At 27.3% G+C, this 18,415-nt stretch overlaps 5 protein-coding genes across 16 annotated transcripts; 2 read left to right on the plus strand and 3 right to left on the minus strand.

Moving 5' to 3' along the window:
* Positions 1 to 76: 76 nt before the first annotated feature.
* LOC117231248 (ATP-dependent DNA helicase DDX11) lies at positions 77 to 9,382 on the minus strand. 5 transcript variants are annotated; one of them, XR_004492926.1, is made up of 8 exons: positions 8,373 to 9,165; positions 7,818 to 8,294; positions 7,161 to 7,702; positions 6,828 to 7,051; positions 6,544 to 6,723; positions 6,252 to 6,390; positions 265 to 460; positions 77 to 144 (listed from the first exon to the last, which is right to left on the minus strand). XR_004492926.1 is itself a non-coding variant. In XM_033489512.1 (8 exons), the coding sequence occupies exons 2-8, from the start codon at positions 8,918 to 8,920 to the stop codon at positions 5,904 to 5,906; spliced, it is 2,439 nt and encodes an 812-aa protein (XP_033345403.1). In that variant the 5' UTR covers positions 8,921 to 8,959; positions 9,262 to 9,382; the 3' UTR covers positions 4,995 to 5,903. The 5 variants fall into 5 exon arrangements, 2 of the variants coding, with proteins under 2 accessions (XP_033345403.1, XP_033345402.1); XR_004492924.1 differs by having other exon boundaries at positions 6,252 to 6,467; XM_033489512.1 differs by lacking the exons at positions 77 to 144; positions 265 to 460 and adding exons at positions 4,995 to 6,155; positions 9,262 to 9,382 and having other exon boundaries at positions 6,252 to 6,467; positions 8,373 to 8,959.
* On the plus strand, positions 3,753 to 5,802 carry LOC117231253 (aldose 1-epimerase-like). The gene is made up of 9 exons (XM_033489520.1): positions 3,753 to 3,942; positions 4,050 to 4,229; positions 4,307 to 4,455; positions 4,531 to 4,758; positions 4,812 to 4,976; positions 5,034 to 5,134; positions 5,203 to 5,308; positions 5,390 to 5,596; positions 5,690 to 5,802. The coding sequence occupies exons 1-9, from the start codon at positions 3,861 to 3,863 to the stop codon at positions 5,780 to 5,782; spliced, it is 1,311 nt and encodes a 436-aa protein (XP_033345411.1). The 5' UTR covers positions 3,753 to 3,860; the 3' UTR covers positions 5,783 to 5,802.
* LOC117231250 (probable palmitoyltransferase ZDHHC24) lies at positions 9,314 to 11,079 on the plus strand. Of its 3 annotated transcripts, none has more exons than XM_033489515.1 (2): positions 9,314 to 9,445; positions 9,510 to 11,079. In XM_033489515.1, exon 2 carries the CDS (start codon positions 9,633 to 9,635, stop codon positions 10,488 to 10,490), a length of 858 nt encoding a protein of 285 aa, XP_033345406.1. In that variant the 5' UTR covers positions 9,314 to 9,445; positions 9,510 to 9,632; the 3' UTR covers positions 10,491 to 11,079. The 3 variants fall into 3 exon arrangements, with proteins under 3 accessions (XP_033345406.1, XP_033345407.1, XP_033345408.1); XM_033489516.1 differs by having other exon boundaries at positions 9,317 to 9,445; positions 9,495 to 11,079; XM_033489517.1 differs by having other exon boundaries at positions 9,336 to 9,445; positions 9,525 to 11,079.
* A 252-nt stretch (positions 11,080 to 11,331) lies between these two features.
* LOC117231249 (sulfhydryl oxidase 1-like) lies at positions 11,332 to 13,853 on the minus strand. The gene is made up of 3 exons (XM_033489514.1): positions 13,487 to 13,853; positions 12,907 to 13,159; positions 11,332 to 12,822 (listed from the first exon to the last, which is right to left on the minus strand). Exons 1-3 carry the CDS (start codon positions 13,764 to 13,766, stop codon positions 11,412 to 11,414), a joined length of 1,944 nt encoding a protein of 647 aa, XP_033345405.1. The 5' UTR covers positions 13,767 to 13,853; the 3' UTR covers positions 11,332 to 11,411.
* Positions 13,854 to 14,342: 489 nt separating this feature from the next.
* Positions 14,343 to 18,252, minus strand: LOC117231269 (transformer-2 protein homolog beta). 6 transcript variants are annotated; one of them, XM_033489559.1, is made up of 5 exons: positions 18,095 to 18,252; positions 17,111 to 17,617; positions 16,585 to 16,799; positions 16,406 to 16,497; positions 14,343 to 14,928 (listed from the first exon to the last, which is right to left on the minus strand). In XM_033489559.1, exons 1-5 carry the CDS (start codon positions 18,107 to 18,109, stop codon positions 14,903 to 14,905), a joined length of 855 nt encoding a protein of 284 aa, XP_033345450.1. In that variant the 5' UTR covers positions 18,110 to 18,252; the 3' UTR covers positions 14,343 to 14,902. The 6 variants fall into 6 exon arrangements, with proteins under 6 accessions (XP_033345450.1, XP_033345452.1, XP_033345449.1 ...); XM_033489561.1 differs by having other exon boundaries at positions 14,343 to 15,551; XM_033489558.1 differs by having other exon boundaries at positions 16,406 to 16,500.
* Positions 18,253 to 18,415: the final 163 nt, after the last annotated feature.

An 18,415-nucleotide genomic window follows, 5' to 3' on the forward strand; every position in this document is an offset into this window, starting at 1 on the left:
GTATGTTTTGTAGAAATAGTATAATTACCAAGATGACAAATTTGCATTGATCATTCTGTACTACACAATGTTTTTAAATCATATTTTATGTATTATAAATGTTTTATTCATACATTCCGCACATCCTGCATCTGCTGTTAGCATCTAGCATACAAATATCATATATTTCTATTATTTGCATGAGTACTTGAAAAACTTTGGAAAAGGATAAATATTTTAATTCAAATACTCTGAAAAAACGTATATAAAATCGTATATACATACTTGTTATATTATACAATTTAAAATATTAGCTCCTTTTTCAGAATATTAAAGATTGAATTCTATACATTTATTTGTTTGTCTAATACCACCTTAGAGAAATGAGACTTTGTTGTTCCTTTAGTTCTACAACTGTCTGCTCATATTTATTACAAATATTAATGCTAATCATAATTTACATTCCATCAAAATTTTGTGACTGAAAAAGATAGTTAAATGTTGAAACTAATTATTGCATAACAAAATGAAACATATAATCAGGAAAACATTGATGATTACTTAATAGGATTGTTTATGATTTTTTTCAACATTACTTTATGACAATATATGTATGTATATTTGTAGAGTAATTTTATATTGTGAGCAATAGATAATAGTAACCTTTCCTAAAGTCACAGTGTTTTCCTGCATATGCTTAGGTATGAAACATAAGAAATTCATAAGAATTATAATAGATATACGTTTTTTTTTTATATTAAATTATCAGGTCTCATATATTATTTTATTAATGTTTAATCTTTATACAAGTACCATGGCACTAGATACACGTGTGAAAAGTTTGTACAGTAGCAATTTTAATGCATTTGTATGCTACTAGAATAATAGGTTTAATTTAGTATACCATGTGCAGTTAAAACAATACTTCTTTTATATATGAAAACAGTATGCATTGAAACAATTGGCATACATGTAGCAAAATGTTTGACATACTTAGTTCATTTATATAGCCATCTATTATGTGATATACTTTCAAAAAGTTTAGAACAAGGACACTCCATATACATAATCACTATTGTATATACAAGTATACATATATTGGACAGTTATTGTTTGTTTAACAATGTAATAATGATCAATACATTCCTTTATATTGGTTTCATTGTATAAAGTATGTGTATGAGTGCCCTAGAAATTATTTTGTATTTACTTAAAATGCTAATACACGATCAGAATACAGAGAGTTATGCAAATTTATTTCCTATCTTTTTTCAATCACTTGGATAGAAAATAGAAAGGAAATTAATTTATGAAACTCTCTATGATGGTTTATATTTTGCATTTTTATAATTGCTAAAACAAACTGAACTAATCTTGATTTTTACGTGTGTATGTGTTTAATTTATTGATTCTATACTAAATAACAACTAACATATGAGTTAGATTAAACTTACAAAAGGTAATCAAAACTTATTTACATGTTGCGTATGTTCTACGCTATTTTATGGTGAATCAAAATAATTCTTTTTTTTATTCTTTGCCTCATATGAAATATTAAATATGAGAAAAAAAACAAATCTTTATTTCAAAACTTATATGTTTTTATAATGATTTCCTGAGTAATAATCAGTATTGTAGGATATGTCTCAATATATATAAAATATAGAATTAATGAAAGAGAAAAGGATAAACTTTGAAGAAGTATTTCCTGGTCATTTTTATCTTCTAATTCATTTCTTTGTATAAATAATTTCTTTTATCCACTTAAAAGTTTTTGTACTGCCTCACTAAAAAATTCTTTTCAAGATAAAACCAACCGAGTATTGAACATATATATTTAAATGTTTTTGAAATAGAAATATTGGATGCATTAAATTGGCATTTATACATATACAAATTTATTAAATGCATATAATATTATATATTTCATCTGAATCACACTTATACTTTTTCAAAGTTCAATTTGTGAAATCTTGCATATAATTAAAATTAATTAATCGGTTGACTGAAATATTTATGATGTTATTAGAGACCTATAGAATAAATATTTCATGGATATGCCTTTCTATGTTGTACAAAGATATTCTGCGGTGCTAGTATCATGTACTTAATATGTTAAGAGAGACAAAAAAGTTGAAAATGCTTCCAAGGTAATTGAAAAATATTTAATGAAATCTTAGAATGCTAATATCAATACTTGTTTATAGTAACCGTAACTTACTTATACCGAATGTAATATTAGGCAGCTATTAATTATCAATTGTGTAATGGCATATGATTGCCAACAGTGCTAGTCTAAGCTATATTTATTTTTTATATATCATAACTTTTTTTAGCTTAAAATAGAACAAATCCAGTTTTATATTTCATTAAAGATCATTTATATATTATATGTTTTGTTAATTAGACAACATGTATGAAGAAACATTCAGAATAACTACAAAAAAAAAATATAACTTCATATATATATATTGCCAGTAAATATATTCCCTAATTGATATGTTAAAAAATTTAATTTATACAGATAAGATGATTATTTTTAATAAATCGAATCATTTCTTTACTTAAACAATTTAGTATGACCAAATATTGTTATTCTAAACATGTTTCTTTCAATATAAACTTAAATTGTAAATATTTTCTTGTTGAAGTTACACTAAAACTGCATGCTACTTATAAATAGTAATTTGTACAATAACACCTATGACCAAGATGATAATTATGAGATGAGTGTGCTTTTAATGTACACGAAGTGTTTGCTGTGGTATTTTCTCCATTATTTGTATGTTTATTTGTTGCAAAATATATTAAGCAATTTTATTATCCTCAATTATATTTGAAGATAATTAATATTGCGGAGTTTATCGCAATTTTATCACAATTTTTAATTATTCGATATTCATGTGTGAAATTAATCTTTTGTCAGTATTTTTTTTGTAATATATAGACTTAGAGGACGTAGAATGTACTGCAACTCGTAAATCCGTAATTACTGACGATTTATTTAAATTTTAAATTACTCTGTAGTTGTAAGAATATACTAATAAGCTAAGTGCAATGTGTTCCACGTGTATTTAAGTAACAAGTGACTGCTTTGGTGTGCGCCTTAAAAAGTAATGTAATGCAGAACCCAAAGCTTGAGAAACGAATCTTTTATGTAATATAACTCTAATAACAATTGTACGAAGATGGTAGGAATTTCAAAGAATTTTCTGCGATAAAAATAGTTTGCCAAACAAAGATATTGGGCACTGCATAATCACTAATATTTATGAGAAATTCTAAAAATCAGAATGATATATGAGAAAAAGAAACATCTATCCGATTTATTATACAAAATTACAAAACAAAAAAAATGTGATTTCGTTGAAGAAATGCAATAAGATATATTATTGTCTTCGATTTTTTACTCAACAAATTTAAATGTAATAAAGCATACGAAAATTGAATGGGAAATGTATTGATGCGGTGTCTGATTTGCACTAAAAATTCATGTATTTTTCCAAGCATTGTACATTATTCTATAAATATTAATTATATAAATTATAAATAGTAACCGGAGTATATATATTACATTAAGTACTATAATTATTGTAACATTAAAGCATCACAAATTGTAGGTGATGCCTTATTATTATTAATAATAAATCATTTAAAATAAAATAAAATTCCTTGTATTACTGTATTTTTATAGTAAAAACTGCTTTTGTATATTTGAAAACCAGTAAATGATTTTCTATTGTCTAAACAAAAAAAGAATATAGTAAAATATTTTTTATTTTTTATATTTAAAAAGTGAAAATTATTGTTTTATTATAAATTTTAATATCATTTTGTTATATTCAATAATTATTGAATAAGGTATTGTCGCAATCATAATTATGCTATTAAATATGGATTTTCATGAATGTAATTGTAAAAATATAACAATTACAGAAGGAATATTTGGAGAAGTCTGGGTTGGTAAGCTGTGGTTGATATGATCTTTCTCTCTCTCTCTTTAGTTTATTATGTAAAATTAATGTAATTTACTTGTAATATTTAAAGTAACAATAGATTTTTGTAATCAGATAATCAAGATCAAATTTTTAATGACCCCATACCAAAGACTATAAAATCATACACTATGATAAATACTAATCGAATGGAAGTTGTTGTCATTACTTGGGGTGCTACAATTATATCTCTAAAATGTCCAGATAAATATGGACATTCTGCTGATGTTGTCCTTGGTTTTGACGATGTAAAAGGTATAATTTTAGAGTATTCATTTCTTAACATTATAATAACGAAGCTAATAGTCATTATTAAAATACAACTATTACAGGATACTCAAATCCTATAACAAACCCATTTATTGGTTGTATATTAGGCAGATGTGCAAACCGTATTAAAAATGGACATATTACTATTAGAGGTAGAGATTATGAATTAACAAAAAATGATTTTAATGGGAAACATCATTTACATGGAGGAGTAAATTGATTAGTTACATCATATAAATAATAAACAATATTATATTATATAAATAATAATCAATGCTCTCACTAGACAAATGGATTTGGGCGTAAAGTTTGGGATTCATATATTACTGGATGTTCAGTTATTATGAGTTACTTAAGTCAAGATGGTGAAGAAGGGTATCCAGGTGCAGTGTTAACTACAATAAAGTTTAAGTTAACTCCAGAAAATAAGCTTGATATATGTATGAGAGCAACAACTTCAAAACCAACAATAGTGAATTTATCACATGGTTCTATGTTTAATTTAGCTGGACATGTAAGTAATATATTTTTAAATATACATTTAGTTAAATGTATAAAATGTAATAGGATTCTGGAGAATCTGAGTTACGAAAACATAAAGTACTATTCAATTGTGATCGTTGGACATTTGCGGATTACACAGATCCAGTTCCAACAGGTGCTATACGTGGTGTAGGTGGAACAGTGATGGACTTTCGAATACCTCGAATTTTAGGAGAATACATGGAGAAGGTATAAAATAACTGCATATTTTAAAGATATTGAACTCTTTCCTTTAATTATTGCTAGGTTCCACCTGGAGAAGGTTTCGATCATAATTTATGTGTTACAAAAGGTGGACAATCTGGTAGTTCATTTGTTGCCAAAGTATGGCATGTAAAAAGTGGACGGTATATATAAACAAATATATTAGTTGTTTATTGAGTAATACAGTTGTTTTAAATATATTGGTGTTTAGTGCTTTAGAAATTTATTCAGACCAATGTGGGGTACAATTCTACACTGGAGGCCGTTTGCCACCTTATACTATTCCAGAATTTTTATCTAGTTATGATTTATTAGAAGTAAATCAATGTTTTAATTATCAACAACATGTTATTTATGTAAGTAATAACTTGTATATCATAAATTTGATTCGACTATAGGACATTGAAGAAGCCGAAGAAATTGGTGAAGTTTATAAAAATGATCATGAAGATGAGGAAGAAGAAATAAAAGTTGAAAAACATTATAAAAAAGTAACGACTGTACCTAAAAAGATAGAATTTATCTTAGGAAAACATGGAGCTCATTATAAAAAGTATTGTGCTTTTAGTATTCAACCACAAAATTATCCTAATGCAATATATTATGTAAGTATTTCTTCTGTACATATAAATGATGATAACACTTTGGCTTTTTTAGTAAAGTTATAAAGATTGACATAATAGATGAATTGTTTTCAGTCACATTTCCCATGTTCTATATTATATCCTGGTCAAGTTTATTATCATGATCTGACATATAAATTTGAAGTGCATCTTGCAAATTATATGTAGAAACTATATGCAGAATTTTATATCTATGTTAACAAAACTTACTTTTAATAAATGTAATAGTAACAGTAAATACATTAATAATACATATAATAATGTTTAGATATCTTTTGTTCTGTTTATGTTATTTTTTTATTGGATTTAATTTTTTTTTATTGAAAAATTTAGATATAGCACCAATTGTGCTACCAAAACTTTTATGAATGATTAATGTACGTTGAATCCACTGTGGGAGTGCTTTTATTTTATAACTATAACGTTTATCTAATAATATTACTGTTGAATAATCATTAATGTGTCGAATAGCTCGTCCAATACATTGGTTTACTGCTTTCATGCATGAATTTTCATAGAAATTTTGACCAGCATCTGATTTCTAATAAACAAAAAATAAATTGATGTACATGCATATAAATTATATGACACTAAGTGGTTTTTCTTGCCATAATAATGAGACAAAATAAATACATACAATATTTTCGTTTAAATATTTCATCTTCTCTTGTAATTCCAATGATTGGATATTAGGATAAGGCATTCCCACAACTATAACACATCTTCCCAAATCATCAGAAAAATTTAATCCTTCGCTTAATTTTCCTCCCACCACACTAAACAATAATGATCCATTCTGTGAATTTTTTGGATTTTTTACGTGAAGCGAATATTCTTTTAAAATTTCATGTACCTATAATGTATAATTTATTTTAGATTTGTATAAAAATTTTACAACAAAATTTGTAAAAAGATTATGTTATTAGTACCTGAGAAGCTGATTTAGGTTCTCGAAGAATATGTTTTTTTAAAGACAGTTTCTTAATAATACCAGAATTTTCTAAATGTTTATATATTAATTCTTCAAAATTATAGGAGGGTAAAAAGACTATAATACCAGCTGGTATGATATTACATAAATTTAATAATGCCCTCCCTAATTCATCTAACTGAAATATTTTTATTGTGAAATTTATCATATTTTCTATCATTTATTTTAATCATTGGAATTATTTATATTATTATTTAATTATTATTAAAATATCATATTTACCAATTTTGTATTTTCTCGATTCTGAAAATTAAATTCAAATTCAATACCAGTTGGGCCATGAGTTGTTATGCTACATACTATGTTTTCTTCAGGAATTACATGGTCACATGAATATGTGACAATTCTTTCAGATGAAGCACCTGCTGCTATGAATAACTGATCTGTAAATTCATTCATTGGTGCCATTGTTCCACCAGCTAATATCACAGCTCTAGCATCCCGAACTGTTAATAATTATACATATAAACAAAAATTAAAAATAAAAATACTTAATAAATTAATATGAAATATTAAAATAAAATAAAATAAAATAAATTAAATTAATCTGCATACTAATATCATGGAAGTGCGCTGCTGGATTTAATAAAAGAAATTTTATGATACTTTGTCCAACAGTTGGACCTGGAATAATAAATATGCGCCCATCACTACAGTTGCTTCGTAAACATTCTAAGAAACTTATAATTGTCATCATTGGATTATTTGAGCGATCTTCATCTAATTGAATGTCTGTGATTGTATCAAACTCTGTGCTTTTTGTCTTAATTGAATTTAAAAACTGTTTTACACCACATGTCTTTGTGTTATAATTATGAATTTTTAAATTTGTGTCATACTGTTCTATGAAACCTTGTAATTTATGATGCAGTCGAGAATTTTTAATGAATTTCAACAATTCAAACATATTTACTGTGTCAATGTTTGTCATAATTGCAAATTCTTCTATCTTATATAATTTTGGAGATGCTTCTATATTTATAACATCATCAGGATTTGATTTTATAGTAGCCCCCAAAACTGTTATAAGTTTTCTCAAACAGAAGCTCAACTGAGTTAAGCTTAGAATATTTTTTGCTGAGAATAAAGTTTGAAATCTAAAATTAATATTATTTATATTCCCAGATATATTAATAAAATGTGTAATACAATAATAATAATAATAATAATAACAATAATAATAATAATGATGCTCAAAATGAAATATGTTACCTGTTTTGATATTGGGAAAGTTGGCTATAACAATGCAATAAATTTCTGCCTGTAATTATAACACTATGCATATTTTCAATGGCTTCAAGTAAATTATGTGCTTCATCAATTATTAATATATTTCCTTTTAAATTTATTCCTGAACTAATTCTAGTGTTCTTATGCAATATGGTATTGTATGGCACCAGTATTAATTGACCATATGAAACAGCTTTTCTTGATGCATAATACGCACAAGTTTTAAGATTTTCTCCTTTTTGCACAATTTCTTCAATATCCCGAATCTGCATTAAGCTTTCTCTTATTAGTAAATCTTGGTTTCCTGGCACAAAAGGGCAACTACTTGTCATTTTCTTTCTTTTAAGATCTTTTTCATCCTTAGCAGTTGTCTTTTTCCTTTGTAATTGCAAACAGCATTCATTTATTAAATTTAAATGTTTCAATTTTTTTACATTTTTATTAATGCAATAATTTTGCCTAAAATTATTAACAAAATTAAAAAAAGAATTAATTTATATTTTATTTCATTTTCATAACACAATACTTAAAAACCACCTGGACGTTAATGTTATTACAGATACATTTTTTGAATAAGGACTCTTTCTGAGTTCTCCTATAAATTGAGATAATTGAGAATGGGTCCTAGAGCAAAAGAAAATTTTTATATTTTCATAAATTTCTTCTTTGTCTTCATCTTCAGAACTTTCTGAATGTTCAACATCTTCTAAAAGTAATTCTTCCTCAATACTTCCCTTTTCGTTATTTGTATCAACTGAATTTTTGTCTATTTCACTTCTGTCTTTTGCAGAACTTGTTGCAAATTTAGTAGATGAATCCTTTTTCTTACTATTTACACCTTTAGTTCTTTCTTTCAGACTATTCTTTTTTTGCTCATACTGAACAATATTGTTTAATTTTGTTTGTAACGCTTGCCTTTTGCGGTTTAATTCTATTTGTTGAGTTTGTACATAAAACCAATTATCAGTGGAGTTAATATATTGTTTAATTTGTTCATCAAGTTCAGAAATTGCACTTGTCAGTTCATCTTTTTGCAGTTCTTCATAATCAAGTAACCATTTTAAAGCACCACAAATAATTGACATGGATTTACCAGTACCAGTTGGACTTTCAAAGATTCCCAACTTAGAATTTTCGAAACATTTATATAACTCTTTCATAAACTGAGTTTGTATTGGATATGGAGGGAAAGGAAAAGGAAATTCTTCTGTAGTTTCCATATTTGTAATATAAAATTAATAAGTTGCAAATTAATATGATAAGATTTTCTACTACATACTATTTATGCTACTTATGCTATTTTTATCACTTTTTTAAATATCTTCAAGGAACTAAAATACACAATAAAATAATAAAAAATAAAATTGTTTAATAAAGTATTGTTACGGGAAGTGTATTTACGGAAAGTTACATGTAGCGTACTTACATATGCGTATATGAATGGCACTTTCAAATCAAATCACAGAAGAATGCTATGAAGTGAGTTAATATGTACATTGACTGAAGAATCAAACTTCGCGCGTATACAAAATTTACGAATAGTGATAACAGGAACAGATTTCCATGCACGCTTAAAATGACGAATTTAACAGAATGTACAATGTGATCCGGTAAATATATAATATATGAAATTAGTTAATTAAAAAAATATTTAAAAAGATTTCAAATTTTTAGGTTATAACGAAATAGTATCACTGTAGAATAAACCAGTATTGGTGAGAAGTGTATATACATATTAAGTAGATATTATCTACTGTATAGAATCACGTGTTTAATAAAAGTATAAAATTGTTAAAAATGATAATCCGAAAAAGAATTTGGCCTCGCACTTTAAGCGACTTTTTTTCAATGACTTTTATATTAACAATTATACCAATAATATATTGGTTCCAACTATGGGTGGTTTTACCGGCAATACACGAACATGGATCATTGCCGTATATTTTGCATTTCCTTTTTGGAAATTTTATCATGTTAAACATAGTCGGGAATTTTACATATATAATATTTTGCGATACTAGCACTAGAAGAGATATTATGCCAATAAGTGCTGCAAATACTAAAGATGGTTGGAGATTGTGTGCTTCATGTGAAACTCTTGCACCTCCACGTTCATGGCATTGTCCTACATGTAATATATGTATTTTAAAGAGGGATCATCATTGTATTTTTACTGGATGTTGTATTGGTCATTATAATCACAGATACTTTATAATGTTTCTTTTATATTTATTTGTAGCGACAACATATAGTTTTTGTTACAATAATCTCTTTATTTGGAGTAAAATGCATTTTGAATTTCCTATGTCACTTATTAAAATCATTTTTCCCTTAGCAATATTCATTTTTGGATTTGATGGTTCTACAAATCAGTTTTATCTCATTCTGTATATTGTATCTGCAGTAGGAATGTTGTACACAGGAGTTCTGTGCATTTATCATTTTTGTCTAGTGCTTAATGGTAATATAGCTAATGAGAGTAATAAGAAAATACACATATATAACTTAGGTTGGAAACAAAATGTAAAGGAAGTATTAGGCAACCGATGGTACCTTACATGGACACTTCCTTATATAAAATCTCAATTACCCCATAATGGTGTAATATGGGATACATCGAATTCATGGCAATATACAGACTTTAAAAACAAATAAATATAAATTGTAAAAATTTTGTACAGCTTATAAAAGCAAATTTGTTAAACTGATTAATTTGTATTATATACTGTATATATCACAAAGCATGTATATTTTATTACATTGATGTAATACATTTAAAAGCGTACTATTGGAATAGATTAAAAGTCAGATTATTGTTTACAATTGTACTTTGACAATTTATTATAAATATATGAACTTAATTATACATAGTAAATCAGTACTTAATTTTTATTCTTATTATTAGATAAATTATACAAATTCAAGAAAATATTACAATAAATGCCTTTTAACAAAATAGTGGAAGAATTTGATTTTAATATCTACACATAAAAGTTTGATTCAGTTCGTAATATATTTGTCTAAGGATTGTCGATTTTACATACATAAAAATTTAATAATTGTAATAATTTATATTAAACATAATATAATTGTACATTGGTAGGACTAGTTTTATAATTATTATTATTACATGATGTTATATAGTGAACTTAAATATCTTTTACTACATATTTTTCAATTTAATACAATAATATTAAATGTACAAATATATCGTATTTGTCAATGAACGTTAAATTGTAAAAAAGTGTCCTATGGCAAAAAAGAATAATCTCGTTATAAAATTTTATACATTAAACTTACATAATTATCACTATGTCTTTTCCACTATAATCTCAAATACAATACATTTATAACAAATAAGAATAAATACATAATATGCTGTATGAATAATGATTTTAGTCAACATCATTTGAAGAAGTAATTAAGATTATATATCTACCAATATTATATTCTTGTAAAAAAATTGTATGATTAGAAATGATATATGTACAATATATTTATAAGCATAACTATATTTTCATAACTTTGTTATTAATTTTTTAAAGATGTAAGTTTTTTAAGTTTTATATATCTCAATTAACAAAAATAAAAATCACATTTTGCAAGTAAGCTAACGTAATGTCGTTTTCTATAAGTTCTTTTGACTGCAAATTTTATACAGACTAATATAAGTATGATAGCAGATGCAACATATAACACAACACAAATACTTATATCAAAAATTGTAAAATCCCATCCAATTTTCTTATTATTTGTATATTTACTCAATACTAGTCTTTCTTGTCTTATTTTTAACTTATTGTCATTACTATCCTTATGTGTGTTGACTGAATCATAATAATTTATTCCTTTATAACTATACTTTGTTTTAAGGTAATATAAAACATGTTCTTCATTCCAAGTACCATTTTCATATCTACAATTTGGACAATGTTCAACTGCTGGATATTGAATTTTTTTATGTTTTGGGTCTTCTGTATCATCACCTGACAGTCTTGCATTTACTTCATTATGAGCTGACCACAACCATAAGATACTGTCATTAGCATTAGACACATCAAACATTTTGTTTTTTGAAGCCATTTGGACAAAATGTTGAGCACAATCAGCACATCCAAAAAAGTTTTGTATATACCCATGCATTGCTTCTAATATTTTTCTTGGTTCACGTTCAACATCCTTATTTAGGATAGCAAAATTAACTGTCAACATATGAAACATTGTCCACAGACCACAGGGATACCCACGATATCCTTCTTTACTGCCTTTACATCCAACCCACTTTGAAGGTCCAGAGTACACAGGTGACATTTCTTCTTCTATAGATTTTACTATTTGACTAAATTCCTCCCCAGATATATTATTTCTTTTTTTAATAATATCTCTAGTGATTTCTAGAAAAATGTTACCATATCTCAGAGGAAAATAGTCTGCCAATACATTTAAATATCTTTTCAATGCATCCATTTTTTTATCTTTTATTATTTTATGTAATGGAATTTCATGAGAGATTGAATATCTTAAGGCATTTTCCAAATCAAGTTGGTATAAATGATCTCCACTTATGTCTGTACTTTCTGGCTGTGGTGTTGCTTGTAATTGTTTTGGAGTGCTAGCATTTAATTTATGATTTTCATTCTTTATTGAATGATTCTTAATAGGATTTAGCTCATGAATAGTTTCTGCTTTTGAAATCATAAATTCTTTAATTGCATTGAAAACACCTTCTCTTGTAGGTATTCTGATTTTAAGAACCTTTTGTGTCTCATTGCGAGCTAAAACGATCAGACTTGGAAAATTTGTGACTTTGTTTGTCTCACATAATAATTCATTATCAGATAATACCCTTCTTATTTGTAATGTTGTAATTTTGTGCATATCTAATATAACTTCAGCACCCAAATGTGAATCTGTCCTTTCAAATAGTAAGAAGACATATTTTATAGCGTTTGGTATAGCCTTCCAAATATTTGTAGTTTCATAATTTCTATAATATCAAAACATAACAATAATTAGCTCTTATTATTTAAAAGAGTAAATATAAAAAATAAAGAAGTATAAATTGATATACCTGTATGGTGCTATATTAGGCCATGAAATACCTCTTCCTTCTTGTTGTTCTCTTCCTAACAAATCTATTAAACTATGTCTAAGTTCATTAATATCATCATACTTCTCCATCAATAATCCTAATGACGGTGGATGTGCATTTACAGAAAAGTATTTAAGCATGGGATAATGCATAATTTCATACTCTCGACAAATTGGGTTATTATCATCATCGGCACAATCTATTGCAGCAATTACTACAATATCTTTCCATGCTAAAAATATTATTGAAATAAATTATTTGGAACATATGATTAATCTCATCTATAATACATACTTAAAGACCTTAGATAATACATATTTAGATTTGCCAAAGGTTTCTTAAAAACATACTTGCTTAATAATAATAAATTCACGATTGTTATATTTACTTAAAGTGCTTTCATAGATTATTATGATATACAGCAAATATAAAAAGCGATATGTTTTAAGAATTATATTAAGTAAGATAAGTTCATACGAATAAATAAGTTAAGCGATAGTGATACATTTTTATGTGAATTATTAATTATTTTATAATCGTTAAAATTGATTTTACTTACCGTAGATATCATTAGCAAAATCTTTCCACAACGGTGCAAATCGAAGACAGTAACCACACCAACTGTTGTAAAATTCAACTAACCAACCCTTTGTATCTTCGTAAACGGATGACTTAAAATTAGTAACGTTTAAAATAACGACATTATCACTAGTATTATACAATCCTTGTGTAGGTATTTGACTTTGATATGGTTCCTTTGCTACGGCAGCATTACAATTCACTATTATTATACTGATTAACCATAATTTCCATAACAAACTAACGTCAAAACGATCCATGTTTTCTTTTGTCAAATCGAACTTCTACTAATCACCGTCGTATACGACGTGATACTAATGTGCTACCAAGTGCTAGCAATACTTTTATCAAGATTCAATATATGTATGTATGATTTCTACATAAGGTACGTTCTCATGAAAAATATCACTAACAAAATATTGATAAGTGTCTGTGAGTACATAAATAGATACATAACTATTAGCAAGTACTAATATATTAAATGGTTATGTCTCTATAAAAACTGATTTTGTAGGTGCAATAATATTAGTATATAGGAAGGTTTCTTTTATATTATTAACAAACTTTTTTAAGATTATGCATATTATACTATAGAAACCTTTGCAGTTATAATTCATATCAAAATGAAATGATAATTCTAAGTTTTTCTTATAAATACTCTCTAATTTATAAAACTTCATATTCTATTTTTATTACTAGTTCAAGTCATGAATTTGTTATATATTTATAATTATTAGTTTTCATAAGATACAGATAAAAGTTCAAAAAAATTTTTGTGGATTACTAATTACCATAATTACTTATGGTTTTGGAGGTAATAAATGACAGGTAAATAATTTATATTAAAAAAACACTGTTTATTAATTGTTTCAATTCGAATTGCCGCTGCTTATTCCTATACAAAGTGAAAACAATAGGATGTTACCCTTAAGGATAAATAGGAGGTTTTAGGATGGTGGAGGGAATAAGGGCGAAGGTATATATGTTTATTTATTATATAACACCTATTTACGGATATATTATTTAACCAAATCAACTGATAAAGAATATGATCGGTATAAACCTTGGAGCAGCTTACGCTCTTCCCTACTCATAAAAGATTTCGATGCTTCTTGAACATTTTCTGAAACGTTCGACCAGTTTCACCCCCAACCACTGGCTTGTCCAGGTCGGGGGCCTGACGATCAACGATTTCTTACTGTCTTGAGGCTTGCAGTTCTTCTAGGCTTGAGACTTCTCAGCCGGTAAGGAATGCGATTCGGATCATATTCTTTGTCACAAGCGCGAAAAACCTTCGGATCTTCGAAATTCGAGCAAGACAAACATCTTCAGATATCTTGTCTTCAACTTTTCAAAACTTTCATTTTTTCAGAGTGAAACTTCAAACTTCCCTCTATCATCCAATACCTCTTGATTCAAAACCTTATAAACAAACAAACAGGTTAGAGAACTTACTTCTATTTTTAAGTTTATTTTTTTGTTTCATTCTTTTCTGTATGTCTTTCGGTCTTTTTATATTTTTCTTTTTTATATAAACATTTAGGAATACCACATTTTTTCCTGATTCATAACACATTTTAGCAGTTGTGTTAAAAAACAGAATGGCTGGAATATAATTTTTAAGCAAAATTTAAATCAAAGAAAGATAGAAACAATTATATTCCAACCTTCACATATTAGCATCATATTACAATACGTAAACCTTATCTTCATAACAATTTCTTAGGAAATGAAACATTGTGAAAATAAGGTTTTGTCTGCGTCCATTCTAACCTTACTCTTCCATGCAAAGAATATACTACACTTCTTTGCATATTAGATTATCTGATTAACTGATATTGTATGATCGTAATTTAAATGCCGTATATTAATTGCATATAATGCAGAACTAGGTAAGGTAAGAATAGTAATAAGAATGTAGCGTTTGCATTTTTTGACCCGGTACAGTATTGTTAGAAGAAATTTGAGGTCAAAGGGTCAAGTCACACAAATGGTCTCCCAAACACCTGGCCTCTCGCATCACACTCGTGTCACTTAATATCGACCTGAAATTCATTAAGCAACAAAAACTATGATTGTTTGACCCATGTTACGGGTTACACTTAGTTACTACCGTACGATTTATCGGATGCATTCCTTGATGCTCCTGTCTTCCATTCTTGCTAATTTAACTACTTATTTGTACTTAAACATCTTTCTTGAAGTAAATATAAGCGGTCTACGAAAATATGAATCTAAATTAAGAACTTCAGTTATAAGTGAATGATTATATAAATTTCGAAATCACTTATAATTGTGTTCATATGTGTATTCTGTATATGTAAATATACAGTTTTCATTCATTAAAATGTAGCTATATATATATAACACTGAATAGGAGAAGTATATTAACAGACTGTTTAGTATCTTCAGTTTAGTCAAAGAAAGCTAATCTTTGTGAGAAAGCACTTCAAACAGTGAAATTTTATTGCATGCAACTCTTTAAAACATGTTAATGTTTTGTATATTAATAGTTTTGAAAATTCTGAAAATAATTTAAACTAAAATAAAAAACTCAAGTAAAACGTTAGATTTCATAGTTGATAAATATACTAATATTATTTAAAATTTTACAATAAATTCAATATTATATACTGTATATGTATATATTAGCATATGTGACTGACATTTAATTAATTTTTTATGAATAGGTTTAAAGTATTTTTATAATTTAATGTATTTTTAGGTTCATAAGTGCAAATTCTGGCGAATTATACAATATCAAATCAATGAGTTTTTGTATTTTGTTAGATCTAGTTATCTTAATTGATTAAATGCTATGTAAATATTTTTAAAGGAGACACATATCCATGTAGACTGCTTATATTAGGTCGTGTGACAGAACAAAAAGTAAACTTACGTGGTGAATAAGAGCGTGATCGAGATCTATCGTAGCGTGAGCGACGGCGATTGTAGTATGGGCTAGGTGAACGTCGATAGCTTCCTCTGTAACTACTGTTTAATGAAAGAAAAATAATAGTCTTTCTGTCTTTTTGTAAGTTTCATTTAGGAATTATATCTTGAAAAATACAAACTCACTCTCGTCTTCGGGGTCCATCCCATCCTCTATCATGTAAATGTGTAGGTTTTCCCATGTAAATTCCTGGAGTTGGTGTGTGAGCTCTTTGTGTAATCGAAAAATCTACCCTTATTCTTCGACCATCAATATCCATCCCTGTGCACTGTTCTTTCGCTACTTTAGCATCTTCAGATGATTCAAAATACACAAAACAGAACCCTCTGGATCGTCCAGTCTAAAATATAAATATTTATGCATCAATATGTTATACGACTTTTAATAAAAATATGGAAAATAAATATATATAAAATTTTGTTCTGTTTGGTTTTTAGATAAAATAAAATGTAACCAGAGGCCTTTAACGTTTTACACAAACTTAATGCATGAACGTTCTAAATCTCTGGTATAATTTACTATTCCCCTTTTCTTTTTTTTAATAGTTATGGGGTTGTATATGTAAACATTAATGTTAGATCTTTTCACAATTAACGTATGTTAGTATGTAAATATTATATTGTAGTTTATAAAACATTAATATTCAAGTACCTTTGCATCAATTACAACTTGTACACGTTCAACAGGTCCATATTTGGAAAAAATGTGATGTATTTGTTGTTCAGTTGTAAAAATGGAAAGCCCAAAAACACCCAAGCATCTGGAAGGACATGGATTATCTCTGTTTCCAACATGACGTCGTCTAGATGACATTGGACTCCGAGAGTGTGAACGATAAATGTTCCTATCATGTTCACGAGAGTAACGGGAACGAGAGTATGATCGAGACCTGCTTCTAGAATATCGACCACCCCTATAAGGAGAACGACTACGACTGCGACTACTACCACGGTGACCTGCACTAGCATATTTGCTACTGCGATATGACTTTCTTCCTCTTGAAACTGAACGACTTCGTGATCGTGAATATTCTTTCACTGGTCGGTGAGATTCTTTACGTTCCCGTGATTTACGTGATCTTGAATGTGAACGTGAGTCTCTTAAACCTCCATCTGCTGTTCTTGGTCTTCTAGGACTTGCACTACGACTACCACTCCGCTGGAATAAAGAATATAATTTTAGTTCTCTGCAAGTATTTTAATTTATTTGTTTCTTTTACTTTTTAAACTATAAATTCAAGAATGTTATATAGAAATGAAATAAAAAAATAATTTATATTGTAAATTAATTGAACTATATTTTGAATTTTCCGAATATTGTTAATTTTAATAATCATGGAGATTCAAACGCTTAACCTTCTAAATTATAGTTAAAACAGAATTACAATAAATTAGTTGGGTCAACAAATATATTTTATAAAAATAAAAAGGTTAATAACACCACCATCAATAAATCTGCAAATTTTTAATGGTTTAAAAGTAAAATAAGAGCATTAAAATGGTAATATAAATGTGAAACATAGTTGAACGTTGATGGATCGATAATGGCTGTGATCAGCCGCATGTCGTTACGGCCACAATATGTATAAAATTACACGTAAAAGTAATATTTAAAAAAGGCAAATGTAATATTTACCTCGATATCACTCATTATAGATCTTCAACTATGAATGAATAGGATAAATGTAGCAAAAACCGGCCAAATGTTTGGAATAGTGCACCGTAGCGTCCGTATGCAATAATGGCGTATAGTCTTTAGACCGTTTCAGCGGGTAACAGCCGGAAGTGATGATACTAGGTGGTATACAAATGCGAAACATACCAACATCCGGTGTTGCCAAGAAACGATAGTGAAAATTGAAAATGGCGGTGTATTTCTCAAAATAGCGCCAATTCAAACATAAATGATATTGTAGATTCAGTGTCCCTACAGATTGTTGTATAATGTGCAGATTTT

Source organism: Bombus vosnesenskii, unplaced genomic scaffold (genome assembly GCF_011952255.1).
Source record: "Bombus vosnesenskii isolate JDL3184/JDL3185 unplaced genomic scaffold, Bvos_JDL3184-5_v1.1 scf7180000013272, whole genome shotgun sequence".
NCBI lineage: Eukaryota > Metazoa > Arthropoda > Insecta > Hymenoptera > Apidae > Bombus > Bombus vosnesenskii.